This window comes from Jaculus jaculus, chromosome 23 (genome assembly GCF_020740685.1).
Source record: "Jaculus jaculus isolate mJacJac1 chromosome 23, mJacJac1.mat.Y.cur, whole genome shotgun sequence".
NCBI classification, from domain to species: domain Eukaryota; kingdom Metazoa; phylum Chordata; class Mammalia; order Rodentia; family Dipodidae; genus Jaculus; species Jaculus jaculus.
Genome location: NC_059124.1, coordinates 5,212,989 through 5,227,393, shown reverse-complemented (window position 1 = coordinate 5,227,393; position 14,405 = coordinate 5,212,989). Strand labels below are relative to the sequence as shown.

The 14,405-nt window shown below is 42.7% G+C and overlaps 1 protein-coding gene across 1 annotated transcript in view; it reads right to left on the bottom strand.

Annotated features, from left to right (window-relative positions):
* LOC101610575 (ovostatin homolog) overlaps nt 1-14,405 on the bottom strand; it is a 57,018-nt gene that overhangs the window by 30,538 nt on the left and 12,075 nt on the right. Inside the window, exons 8-15 of the mRNA XM_045139796.1 lie at nt 12,755-12,872; nt 8,282-8,393; nt 7,622-7,731; nt 5,854-6,012; nt 4,738-4,965; nt 3,622-3,676; nt 2,022-2,167; nt 1,531-1,680 (exon numbers count right to left, since the gene is read on the bottom strand). Coding sequence (XP_044995731.1) covers nt 1,531-1,680; nt 2,022-2,167; nt 3,622-3,676; nt 4,738-4,965; nt 5,854-6,012; nt 7,622-7,731; nt 8,282-8,393; nt 12,755-12,872 — 1,078 coding nt within the window. The remainder of the gene's footprint in view (nt 1-1,530; nt 1,681-2,021; nt 2,168-3,621; nt 3,677-4,737; nt 4,966-5,853; nt 6,013-7,621; nt 7,732-8,281; nt 8,394-12,754; nt 12,873-14,405) is intronic.

Genomic DNA, 14,405 nt, shown 5'->3' with positions numbered 1-14,405 from the left:
CTGGGGAAAACTGTAAATGCATACGTATTTTATGCTTTTAGGTAAAGTTGTCCTTCGTTTGTCCTGTTTCTCCAGATTCTGAAATTTGTTAAAGAACTCAAAGGTATTTTAGTTGTATTAGTAACATCCTACATTTTATCTCATGACTCCTGGCAATTAAACATCACTATTAATGAATTTATAGCTTTATTTCTTTGGGACAAGACAAGCTATAGTAGCTGAAAACAAAATATAACACTATTTTTCCACAGAGATCAAAAGTTTACAAAATATATAATCTCCTTGGGGGTGAGATTTTAAAAATCACAAAAATATAAAAAATCTCCAAGTGTTAAAGTCAGAAAATTTCTCTTTGTGCCTCTGGGCACTGTGCACATGTGTGTAACACAGAGATACCCCTTTAACAATCAGAAACATCCAAATTACTAAATTACTCTTAAATATGATATAAATGTCTGTGTTTACTTGTGTTAAGAATAAAGGTAAAATAGGGCTGGAGAGATGGCTAAGCGGGTAAGGCACTTCTGTGCAAAACCTTAAGGACCCATGTTCCATTCCCCGAATCTCACGTTAGCCAGAGGCACAAAGGTGAGGCAAGCGCAATGTCGCACATGCCCACTAGGCGGTGCAAGCGTCTGGAGTTTGCTGAAACCCTGGTGCGCCAATTCTCTCTCTCTCTCTCTCTCTCTCTCTCTCTCTCTCTCAAATAAATAATAATAAAATAAAGGGAAAATATCCAAGTTGTTGGTCTAAGAATTCCGTTTTTCCCTCCCTCCCTCCCTCCCTCCCTCTCTCTCTCTCTCTCTTTCTTTCTTTCTTTCTTTCTTTCTTTCTTCCTTCTTTCCTTCACTTCTTCCTTCCTCCCCTCTCTCTTCTCCCTCCTCTCTTCCCTCCTTTCCTTTTTATTTTAGATGCTGGGGACTGAGTTCAGAACCTTATAATACTAGGCAAATGCTTTACCACTGATTTATACTCAGCCCTGGAAATTAAAAACAAATCTTCAACATCAGATAGTAAGTAACTTTAAACTTAGTCACACATATTCTACAACAAAGAGGTTTAACTCTCTGTGTCTATATTTATGAGTATATTTATGATTTTTAAGTGTCACATTCTTGTAAAATTCTTGACCACTTACAATTATCTATAGAATTATGTATCGTTGTGAGTTCTTGGGTCAATCAAGAAAGACAATTGTGTAAGTCATTACTAACTAATAATTAAAATTTGTGAAGGCACACAGGAAGTGAATAGGTATTTTCAACATGTTCCAACTCAAATTAAAACACTATATGGAGGGCTGGAGAGATGGCTTAGTGGTTAAAGTACTGGCCTGCCAAGTCTAAGGACCCAGGTTCAATTCCCCAGGACCTATGTAAGCCAGATGCACAAGGTGGCGCATGCGTCTGGAGTTCGTTTGCAGTGTCCTGGTGTGCCCATTCTCTCTTTCTCTGCCTCTCTCTCAAAATGAATGCAATATTTAAAAAAGCATCGTGTAAAGTGTGAGACTTGGAGTCCAGGGACACTTACACTTTGAGCTGACAGCTCCCGCTCAGGCCTCAGCAGGAGGACACTCTTGTCCACAGCTCGGAGGGCACAGAACGAGCCAGGGGCTGCTTGAAGACTCAGACTCACCTTGGAGCCAGGAAGGCCCTGCTCCTTTGAGAACTTCATGCTAATCTGAAGGAGAGGAAGACAAGCGGAGAGGCTGGGGGTGATTTTATTGAAGATAAATAAATTCAGTCTTTTCCAAATAAATCCTGACACATTTCTCAGGTATGCTTCTCCTGCTGTTCCCCCTTCCCCTCTCATGTAGGAACACCCCCTCCACCACCCTCCTGGCTTCCCAGGTTTGGCACTACGGTGCGGTTCACCTTGTGACTCACCTTCCAACAATGCACGTGTGTCAACATGTACGGTGAGATGACCACGGAAAGATTAGGGAGGCGAAATAAAGAGGCAGCCAGGAGAAAATGCTCCCCTGCTCACTCTAGACAGACCCGAAGTGGAAGAAGCCTCACCTCGTTTCTAAAGCACTTGTCGATCTGGAATTTGACGCTGTCCGCCACAATTTCTCCCCTGGGATGTAGGGTATAGGCAAACATGACAGCCGCGGGTGCCAGGTCGCTGCCGATGGAGACTGGGAAGGAGAAGCTTCCATTGCTGGCTGTGTAAACAGGAGGTGGAGAAATGACATGATGTGGAAAAGCTCCTGTGTCCCTGGGTATGCCTGGGTGAAAGGAATGGCTTGTGGGTAGAAAGAGTAATTTTGGAAGCCTGGGGAGATGGCCCAGTGGTTAAAGACACTTGCTCCACAAGCCTAATGACCGCATCTCCATCACCTACGTAACGCTGGATGCAAACGACACTGTTTGTAATCTCGATATGCTCATGACAATGGGCAATGGGGGACAGGACAATTCCAGAGCTTACGGGCCATCAGATCTGACCTTCCCAGTGGAAGGAGGGGATCAAATCTTTTTATTTTATTTTTATTTATTTATTTGAGAGCAACAGATAGAGAGAGAAAGAGGCAGATACAGAGAGAGAATGGGTGCACCAGGGCCTCCAGCCACTGCAAATGAACTCCAGATGCATGTACCCCCTGTGAATCTGGTTTATGTGGGTCCTGGGGAATCGAGCCTTGAACTGGGGTCCTTAGGCTTCACAGGCAAGCGCTTAACCACTAAGCCATCTCTCCAGCCCCAAAGCATCAAATATTGAGGTTGTTGCCTGGCCTACACACACACACACACACACACCATACACACACGTACACACAAATAAAGAAAAGAATTAAACTAAGATAAAAAAATTCAAACAAGAGTAAATTGGGCTTTGTTTAAAGGCAAAGAGAGAGAATCATGGGGGTGACAGACAGCAATAGAGATTTAGACAATTAAAATATGACATTTTGGACTTTGCTTTTCTATAATGTCTTTGATGATCTGACAATAATAAAATGGTGGAAAATCTCCTTCATCAAAACATTTAGTAGCTGATCTTAAGCTGTGCTATTACCTTCTGCCCATAAGTGGAAATAAATGCTCCTCCCAACTTCTAGACTCTATTATATTTTCTTAAAAAGAAAAAAGAATAGGACTGGAGGGACGGCTTAGCAATTAAGGTGTTTTTCTGCAAAGCCAAAGGGTCCAGGTTCAATTCCCCAGGACCCATGTAAGCCAGATGCGCAAAGTGCTGCGTGCTTCTGTTCGTTTGCAGTGGCTGGAGGCCCTGGCATGCCCATTGTCTCTGTCTGCTGTCTGTCTGTCTCTGTCTCTGACTCTCTCAAATAAATAAATAATACTTTAATAAAAGAGAAAAAAATGAAGATAAAGTGTATTTAAAATGAGTGTGCTGGGCTGGAGAGATGGCTTAGCGGTTAAACGCTTGCCTGTGAAGCCTAAGGACCCCAGTTCGAAGCTCGGTTCCCCAGGTCCCACGTTAGCCAGATGTACAAGGGGGCACACGCGTCTAGAGTTCGTTTGCAGAGGCTGGAAGCCCTGGCACGCCCATTCTCTCTCTCTCCCTCTATCTGTCTTTCTCTCTGTGTCTGTCGCTCTCAAATAAATAAATAAAATATATATAAAAAATACTTTAAAATGAGTGTGCTATATACACCTTGGTTTCTGAGTTCCTTTTTTCCACTAAGGTAGATAGCTCCTTTGACCATCACCTGTATAGGACAAAAGAACATATAATATAAGATATACTATGCAATCACATTATCATATTGTCATTATAGAATACATTATTTAATGAATTCTGCCATGTATGATAAATGCATATTAAAAGTGAACTTGTGTGCACGTTTGAAAAGAACAGAGAAAGCGACCACAAGAGTTTGAGGCTCTTAGGTGACAGAAACTTACCAGGTGTGGTGGCGCACGCCTTAAACCCAGCACTTGGGAGGCAGAGGTTGGGGGGGGCGATGGCTGTGAGTTTGAGGCTGGCCTGGGATTACAGAGTGGGTTCCAGGTCAGTCTGGGCTAGAGCGAGACCCTAGCTCAGTAAAACCAAATCTAACAAATAAATAATAAAAAGGAAATAACAGTACGTGCCGGAGGCTTTGTGCAAATGCGCAGCGCACCCTGTGAGGTGGTGGCGTGTCCCATCCGTGTGGCTCACAGTGCACCCTTGTCTCCTCGTTAACCTTGTGACTTAAGACACGCTGGTTCCCCCATTTGCCTCTGTTCTGTGAGTTGCAAAACGAGAATCTGCAAGAGTGATGAAGGAACTGCGTGTGCGTGAGACGGTAGCAATGTCTGGTGTGTACCACTTACTCGAGGGTTTTAAATGATCTGTCCAGGGTGGACTAACATGCATGATCAATAGGACAGGGTAGGGGATGGTCACAGACATGTCTCAATTTTCGCTCACTCTCCACCATGTTTGAAGAGAGGAGATAGACAGAACCAGGATGGTCAGCTCCTATCACTGATTACTGAGCCTCTCATGTTGTTTTCTGACTCAGGGATATTTTAGTGTCGCAAAGGCTCATATATACGTGATCTGAGGCTATAGTTGAACGCTTGAACAAGTAGACTTGAAAATCAAGTTTTCCGATCTTGGGGAAACTCAGATCCCATGCAGTCACTTTCCAAGTTTATTTGTTCTTAAGGGATCCAGTAGTATTCACCTGCAAAGCGGAATCACCCGCGGTGACGGGGCGTGGCAGGTGTCACTGCGCTGTGCGCTGCGGCCGCTCCGTTAGACGGAACCACGGGGCACACTTACCAGGTAGAAGAAGTTGACAGCCGAGCCCTCCTCATATGCTTCATGGTCCAGGGAATAGAGCACGGTGACAACCTTCGGCTGGTTGCATGGAAGCTGCCTTGGCTCAGGAATGATCTTCAGGAAGCTATTGGTTCGGGAGTAGAAGCGGAAGACCAAGAAGTTGGCATCTGAATACTCCGGGATCAACCAGCTGGAGCGATGGCAGCTCCTGGGTCGAACATACTTGGCCTGGAAGGAGGAAGAAAGGGAATACACACTTCAACATGCACCTCCAGTGACACGTGATAACACTGAACGGAAGGCTTCTTGTCACTTCAACGCAAGGAGGAAGCCCGCTTGCAGCCGCTGCGTAGGTAGCCGGAAGTGAAATCGCAATAGCACTTTCATGATTTTTTGTACAAAAATGTCAGTAGTTGGCCTGGAGAGCTCCCTTAGCAGTTAAGGCATTTGCCTGCAAAGCCAAAGGACCCAGGTTCCATTCCCCAGGACCCACGTAAGCACAAGGGGGCACACAGATCTGGAGTTTGTTTGTAGTGGCTAGATGCCCTGGTGCACCCATTCATTCTCTCTCTCTCTCTTCCTCTCTCTGCCTCTTTCTCTTTATCTCTTGCAAATAAGTAAATAAAAATATTAAAAATGTCAATTGTACAAATGTTTTATTATATTAACAATGTATTGCTATAAATTTTTCTTTTTTTTTTTTGTTGTTGTTGAGACATAATCTCACTATATAGTCCAGGCTGGCCTGGAACTTAAGAGCCAACATTCCAACTGCCCAGGTCATCTGTGTGCATCACCATGCCTGGCTCTTGCTTTTTATGTTTTAGCTGTAGTTAGAGAATTTTTATTTCAGCTAAGTTTGAACACTGACAAATTGTTTAATCATAAAATTCTGTTTAAGTAGTAGAAAAGAGAAGTCACAGTGTCTCCTCTATGCATGAAATAACCCAAGAAAAGGGTAAAAACCTCTTAGGCATTGTAACAATTGTGGTAGAGTATGAAGTTTTCATCTTCTGAACAAATACTCTCATATATTATTTAATGAGCAAACATTCAAAGTTCTGGACATTCTGACCCTCCATGGGATGTCTTTTTCCATTCTCTTTGAGGTCTTACCTGCAGATTTAAATGTGGATCAAATATCTCCGATGTGTCAATGGAAAAGGGAGCTTCACCCTTCTCGTCTGTAGTGTAATTTCCTATGAACTTGCCATTGAGCTCAAGTTGTAACAACTTTCTCACCATAGGTTCATTATTGGGACCATAAAATTTAAGCTGTATGAAAAAAAAGAAGTGTTAATCTTCTTAGAATGTGAATTTCATATTTCTATACAGAATTTTCCATTCGCAAATGTGACCATTTAATATAACTTATTTGAATTCCAATGAACAGAAAGAATGCTTATATATATTCATATACAAAATATGGAAGCTGCTATAATTTTATGCATTGCACTCTTTTAGCCAGGACTTTTCCAGCCTAGGAGACACAGAACTATTGATAATGGATTATTTTATGCCCATCAAAAAATCCTCTAAAAGTAATTTATCCCCTTTGATCAGTGATGCTCTTATTCTTGGTTAGAAAAGTCTACTTTTTTTTTTTTTTTTTTTTGGTTTTCTGAGGTAGGGTCTCAGTCTGGTTCAGGCTGATCTGGAATTTCACTCTGTAGTTTTAGGGTAGCCTTGAACTCTTGTCGATCCTCCTACCTCTGCCTCCATCCCACGTGCTGGGATTAAAGGCGTGCACCACCATGGCTGGCTAGAAAAATCTACTTTGTAAAAAAATATTTTTTAACTTTCTTTTGAGAGAGAGAGAGAGAGAGAGAGGGAAAGAATTAGCATGCCACTGAGCCATTGCAATCAAACTCCAGGCGCTTTTACCACCTAGTGGGCATGCGTGACCTTGCGTTTGCCTCACTTTTGTGCATCTGGCTTACGTGGGATCTGGAGAGTTGAACATGGGTCCTTAGGCTTTGCAGGTAAGTGCCTTAACCGCTAAGCCACCTCTCCAGTCCTCAAATCTGCTTTTTTACAGATGGCAGCGAATACTGGGGAGAACCAAGACCTATCAACGTGACAGGAACATAAAGTCGACTGCCTAGCATGTGTGATAAGCCTATCTCTATCACATCTGCCCAGGACTCAGGGCATAGGACAGAGGAGGAGGCAGATTAAATATGTGCGCTTTTCTCACTAGCAGCCTGGAAACCTCCTCCAAGGAGATGGCTGGGGGACACTGAGACTCGCCTCATCCAATCAGAAAGTCAATGCTGAGCAATCAACACTCAAGGAGACTGACAACATGACCCCCCCCCCTGCCCCCAAGGCTCAGGGAAAACTGGGGAAGATGAAGCAGAGAGAATGCAAGAGACACAGGATGGGAGGGTGTTTTTTGGAGTGTTGTCCCCCTACCCTCTCACACAGAGGCTGAATGGTGCATTTGTGACCCCACCATGAATACAGATAACCCCACTGAGGGGTCCTCAGTGAAAAGGGGGTGCAGGAGAGGGACCTAAGAGTATAATAATCCAATGGGGATATGACCAATATGCAAGGTATTCATACAGTGAAGTTAATTAAAAATGGATTATGATGGGGCTGGAAAGATGGCTTAGTGGTTAAGGTGCTTGCCTGTGAAGCCCCATGGACACAGGTTCGATTCCCCATTCCCTACGCAAGGCAGATGCACAAGGTGGTGCAAGCATCTGGAGTTTGTTTGCAGTGGCTAGAGGCCCTAGTGTACCCATTCTCCCTCTCTCTCTTTTAACTAAAGAAAATATTTTAAAATTGATTATGAAAGAAGGAAAAAGTATCTAGAAATTCTCAGGTGACTCAAGCCAATGAAATAGAGACCTTACATTTTTTTAAAAGTGAAACCTACAGTTCCAAAATAAGAAATGCCTCTTCTGTAGAAGGGGTCCATGTTCTCAAAGCGCACACTGCCCAGTGATGAGCTGATTAGAACAGAGGTCTTCTTACTGATCTGCACACCTGTAAGGAGTAATGACGTGACAGAGACAAGAAGAAATGAAGTATTTCATCAAACATTTCAGTGCTGGGGATGTAGCTCAGTACTAGAGCTTTTGGGAAGCTCTGGGTTCAATCCCCTCTCTCCACCTCCAAAGAGCCACCTTCAAGGTGACCTCTTGGCAGAAGCAATTCATTTCACCATTCTGAGCAACGACAGCACTAGAGAGATTGCTTATGGGTTAAGGCATTGTCCTGCAAAGCCAAAGGACCCAGGTTCAATTCCCCAGGACCCACATAAGCCAGATGTACAAGGAGACACATGCATTTGGAGTTTGTTTGCAGAGGATGGAGGCTCTGGCGTGCCCATTCTCTCTCTCTCTCTCTTTGCCTATTGACCTCTCAAATAAAGGAATTAAAAACAAACATTTTAAAAAGAAGAATTCAGGCACATTTTGTTCCCACTGCAGACTTAGGAAGTCTTTTCTCAGCGGGCTGTCATCATGCCTCCCCAGGTTCTCCATACGATACAGATATTACCTGTTACAAATTCTCCATACAATGCAGACATTACCTGTGCCAAATTCTGTAACAATTACATTGACATGAAATGTCATAAAAAATCCAGAGCGATATAGTTGGAAGACTTTTGTATTTACACTTTGAGATATGCAGCCATCTTTCAACTGAAAAATAAATAGGAGATATCATGAAAAAGGGATTCAAAGTTGTATTGAATCTTACAGGCACAAGCCTGTAACTCCTGCTTGTCCCTGTTCTAACCCACAAATTTATTGAAATAACAAAAGTTTTAAGGTGGGGGGAGGAAGAGGAAGAGATGAGAGAAGAATTTTGTAGCCGAGCATCACCCAGGGGAAGGAGAGTCATCTGTACTTTGCAGATTTCAAGGAAATTCTTCTGGAAACTATAGCTGGGTAGAGATTCAAAGGTGAAAGTGGAGCTTCATGATATTTTTGAGAGGAAGAAATTAAAGCCATCCTGAGAGGCACTAAGAACAGATAGAATAGGATCATTCTTCATCTGACATAAAATAAACACTTTTCTTTTTGAGGTAGGGCATCCCCCTAGCCCAGGCTGACGTGGAATTCACTATGTAGTCTCAGATTGGCCTGGAACTAACAGCAATCCTCCTACCTCTAGCTCCTGAGTGCTGGGATTAAAGGTGTGCACCGTGGGCTGGAGAGATGGCTTAGAGGTTAAGTGCTTGCCTGTGAAGCCTAAGGACCCCGGTTTGAGGCTCAATTCCCCAGGACCCATGTTAGCCAGATGCACAAGGGGGTGCATGCATCTGGAATTTGTCTGCAGTGGCTGGAAGCCCTGGCACACCCATTCTCTCTCTCTCTCTCTGCCTCTTTCTCTGTCTGTCGCTGTCAAATAAATAAATAAAAATAAACCAAAACAAAATTAAAAAAAGGTGTGAACCGTCATTCATTGCTTATTTAAAATAGGGAAGATAGCATTCACAAATAACTTCAAGAATCAGAAAGCCTATTAATTTGGTTATATTTTAAAATAAACGATATTTATTAATTCCAAATTTTAAATGCCAGGACAGTATGTTAATTCATCTGACACTCAAAATGATCACATGAGCTAGGGAGGGCTAGGATGCCCACAGCCTGAAGGACGGCTGTCTCATATGACCTGCTTGGCTAAGGTCACCCACCAAGGTGCAGGAGCTAGTGTAGTGTGCTCATTCTTGACCGGGTGCTACTCTGAACTGTCCGCTATTCCCCCGGTACCACCAAACACAGCCATTGGTCACACAGCAAAATTAAAATGAAACACTCAAGAGTGACCAGACAGACCTAAACGACTTTGAAGTTATGAGAAAAATATTTTTCAGTAGTCCCTCGATTGAAACTGCAAAAAAGAAAGCAGATGTTAAGGGAAAATACTTCCAATCAAATAATGTGAGGCAGGAGTGAAAAGAAAACGTACAACACTGAATGTGTTTGTAGCTGAATGAAGTCACTCAGCCAGCCCTCTGCCTCTCTGGGCCAAACATCCTGCTTTCAACCACGAGCCAGAAACACTCAGAAATGTGTAGGAAAACTAAAGCGACATCATGCCATTACAGGGTAGCAACATTTGCCCTGCTCTGAATATGACAGGGCATCTGGAGATAATTTACAGTGCTCTAGAATCAAGGCACAGGCCCCTTGAAAACCATCTTTCTCCGTTTTCTACAAAGGGCCTGAGCATCCACATTGCTTGGTGTCTGTGGGAGTCCTAGAAGCAATCCCCCATGCTTCTAGGGGTGGCTTTGCATCTTAAAAAATGAACTGAAAGCCATCAGAGGATGGGATTGATAAAGTGAAAGCCAAAATAAATTGATTTATACATATAGCAACAACAAAATGACCAAAGTAGTGAGATAGAAAATAATTAAGCATGATGTAAAATGAAGGAGAGCAAATTGGGAAAGATGGGTGTTAACACAATCCAGCACCCATCTGGGTAGGAAATAACTCTTATTTTAGATGTAATCACAAACTGATTTTATTTCTCCTGGATAAAATTAAATAATTTTCAAGCATACTTAATTACATACATAGCATAGAGACAGACTTAGATTTTTTCCCCTCTGGGATCAATGCACATTAAGTATCAAATATGCTCTAAATATCACAGTTTCAAAATCATTTATTTGACTTATCTAATAACAGATTTGTTAAAAGGCTGGAGGGCAATATTTATAATAAAAGAAAGCCGGGCATGGTGGCGCACACCTTTAATCCCAGCACTCAGAAGGCAGAGGGAGGAGGATCAGTGTGAGTTCGGGGCCACCCTGAGACTACATAGTGAATTCCAGGTCAGCCTGGGCCAGAGTGAGACCATAACCTCAACAAATGATAAACAAAAAACAACCAAAGAAAAAAACCTAAAAGAAAGTTTCAGTTTTGCATTAACAGGAAAATCAAGGAAAAAAAAATCAAGAGTTCTCAAATGGCCAAATTGAATCAAGAACACAAGAGTGAACAGATGCCCAGACAGGATGTTCATAATATTAGCTAAACAAAACACATGTCTACTAAAGTGACAAGACAAAATTCCTAAATATATTCTTGAAAATAACTTGAGAAATATAATAGTTTTATATACTGTTGCCAAGAAATTTTTGGATAGTGGTATGCTAATATTTCTTGAAGTACATCTATACATTTCTTTCTTTTTTATTTTTTTTTTTTGGTTTTTTGAGGTAGAGTCTCACTCTGGTCCAGGATGACCTGGAATTAACTCTGTCATTTCAGGGTGGCCGTGAACTCATGGCAATCCTCCTACCTCTGCCTCCCGAGTGCTGGGATTAAAGGCGTGCGCCACCACGCCCGGCTCACATTTCTTTTTTAAATAAACTTTTTTTTTGGTTTTTGTTTTGTTTTGTTTTATTTATTTGTTTGAAAGTGACAGACAGAGACAGAAAGAGGCAGATAGAGAGGGACAGAGAGAGAATGGACACGCCAGGGCCTCCATCCACTGCAAACGAACTCCAGATGCATGTGCCCCCTTGTGCATCTGGCTAATGTGGGTCCTGGGGAATCGAGCCTTGAATCGGGGTCCTTAGGCTTCATAGGCATGGGCTTAACCACTAAGCCATCTCTCTAGCCCTGTATTTCTTTTTTAAAAAATATATTATTTATTTGAGAAAGAAAGAGGCAGAGAGAAGAAATTGAGAGAGAGTGAGAGAGAGAAAGAGATAGAGAGAGAGAGAGAGACAGAGAGAGGGAGAGAGAGAGAGGGAGAGGGAGAGAATGGGCATGTCAGGGCCTCCAACCACTGTAAATGAACTCCAGATCCATGTGCCCCCTTGTGCATCTGGCTTACATGGGTCCTGGGGAATCAAACTAGGGTCCTATGGCTTTGCAGGCAAAGGCCTTAACAGCTAAGCCATTTCCCCAGCCCAGAATTGTTCACTTTTAAGGTTAAGCTGCTATAGATGGAGAGAGCCAGTGGTAGCTACAATTGCAACTACCCGGGGCTGTGGGCTGTAGCTCAGCGGTAAAGGGGTTATCCAGCACCTGCAAAGCCCTGGGTGGCTTGAGCACTACAGTTACAGAAAATCAGAAAAAGGAAGGGAAGAGGGGAAAATAGATTCTGAAAATCTAGAGTAACACATAAAATGCCATGAATCACAGGCACTTGTAAATAATCTGTTTTAAAAAGAATTTTTGGGGGGCTGGAGAGATGGCATAGTGGTTAAGCGCTTGCCTGTGAATCCTAAGGACCCCGGTTCAAGGCTCGATTCTCCAGGACCCACATTAGCCAGATGCACAAGGGGGCGCACGTGTCTGGAGTTCGTTTGCAGTGGCTGGAGGCCCTGGCGCACCCATTCTCTCTCTCACTCTCTCTGCCTCTTTCTCTCTCTGTCACTCTCAAATAAATAAATAAAAATTAAAAAAAAAATAAAGAATTTTGGGGTCTGTATAGGTGGCTCAGTGGTTAATAGCTTTTCTCTCATAAGCAAGAGGACCTAAGGGAGCCTGAGGCCCGAGTTTGATTTCCCAGGACCCACGTAAAAGACGTCACGTGGCCATGCACGCCTGGCGTTCCAGCCCTGTTGGGAGCAGAGACTGGAGAATTGCTGGGACTTGAGTGGATGAGTAATGAAGGAAGAACATCGAGGTTCTCCTCTGACCTCCCCCTGCCCACAGGAGTGCATGCATCTAAACACACATGTGACTACATCACACATATCACACACACACACACACACACACACACACACACACACACACACACACACATGCATGTGGGCCCACGCAAAACCAAGCAGTCTCCTTAGAAAATACTAACAATGTCTACAACCCAGACCACTTTCTTTCCATTCTTTACCTTAATTAAACACACGTCAACCACAGGATGCAAGTGTTCCTACGTTCTTTTATAATTGTAATCAAAGAATAATTATTAAAAGTCATGATCCAGCCCCAGACCTAAGCCTGACCCTATCTGTGTGGACTTGGAATCCTAGAGAAATCAAGAGCCTATGCCTGGAAAAAAAGAAAGAAAAGATTATACTTTGTACCTGTGCAGTAAATTGCTCACATATTTCATTGTTGCCTTTATCACAATCTGTTGATGAAAAGAATTCCCGGCATACTTGGATTTGCGCTTTTCCTTGTACAGAATGGCCGTAGATGTACCTGGTAGAGAGAGGTGTCAAACTCCTCTGCAACAAATCTGCATGTTAGTAACTTACAGAGTATAATCTTTTTGTAATGGTCAGGTACTGATTCATACCACATGTTTACCAACACTGTTTCATTCATTTTTTTTCAGCAACTTTATCAGAAACTGAGCTCACTACTCCACAATGTATTTTTTAAAAGATGTTATTTTTCTTTATTTATTAGAAACAGAGAGAAAGCGAGAGCGAGAGGGATTGAGAGAGAGAGAGAGAGAATGGGTGTACCAGTTCCTCCAGCCACTGCAAACGACCTCCAGATGCATGTGCCACCATGTGCATCTGGCTTATGTGGAACCTGGAGAAATGAACCTGGGTCCTTAGGCTTCGCAGCCGTGCACCTTAACCGCTAAACCATCTCATCAGCCTTTCACAATGTATTTGATGGGTCTAAAGTTCTCCAAGTCAGACCTGCTTCACTTCACAGTCTAGTCCAGGCATTCTCCTGAACTGCTCGTCTATTTAAAATACTTCGTGCTTTTGAGATTTTGATTTAAACTGCCTCAGTAAAATTATCTGCGACTTCTGATTATAAATTACATGTAAAGACTAATATAGGGTGGATTAAGAGTCTTATTCCTGAGTAGTTGTTATTATTTCTTCTTACTGTCTTTTATTTATAACCTGAAATTTTTTTACTGTAATATTACCTACAGATTAACACATGTGTTTGGAATATGTAGGTTTCACCTTCAGGGAGGACAGAATGGCATTCTCTTTGCTGTGAGTGTTACAGAGTTTATTAAAATCCCTCTGCTTATAGATAAATATTATTCTTAAAAAGACAAATTCATTTGTGAAATGGTTTGCTAGCATTATCTCATTTGCTGTTGTTTCCTGTAACTGCTCCAAACTAAATCCCAGGACAGGACAGAGCTAGCGACCGCCCCCCCCCCCCCCACACACACAAGGCCATCTTGAGTATACTGATATGAGGTTTGGGTCTAAATAGAAGCCAGTGTTTTTACAGTGCTCCTGGGAAGACATTTTACTCTCCTGATGTGGGAGCTGTAGTTTCTCATCATATTACTGGGTAGGTGAATAAATTAGAAGTGTTAATAATATTACAATGAAAGTTCTTGGTTTGCATGAGGTTATTCTGAGGAACCTGGCTTAGGACACCGGATCCCTTCAAGCACATAGCGATGACATCACCATGTTTAGAACAAATTATGATCCTTCATGTATTGCATTCTGTTTTAGCAGTATACATTAAAACTTGGAGGGCTGGAGAGATGGCTTAGCGGTTAAGCGCTTGCCTGTGAAGCTTAAGGATCCCGGTTCGAGGCTCGGTTCCCCAGGTCCCACGTTAGCCAGATGCAGAAGGGGGCGCACGCGTCTGGAGTTCGTTTGCAGAGGCTGGAAGCCCTGGCGTGCCCATTCTCTCTCTCTCCCTCTGTCTGTCTTTCTCTCTGTGTCTGTTGCTCTCAAATAAATAAATAAAAATTAAAAAAAAAAACTTGGAGAAAATATATATATTGAGGCAAGCCCA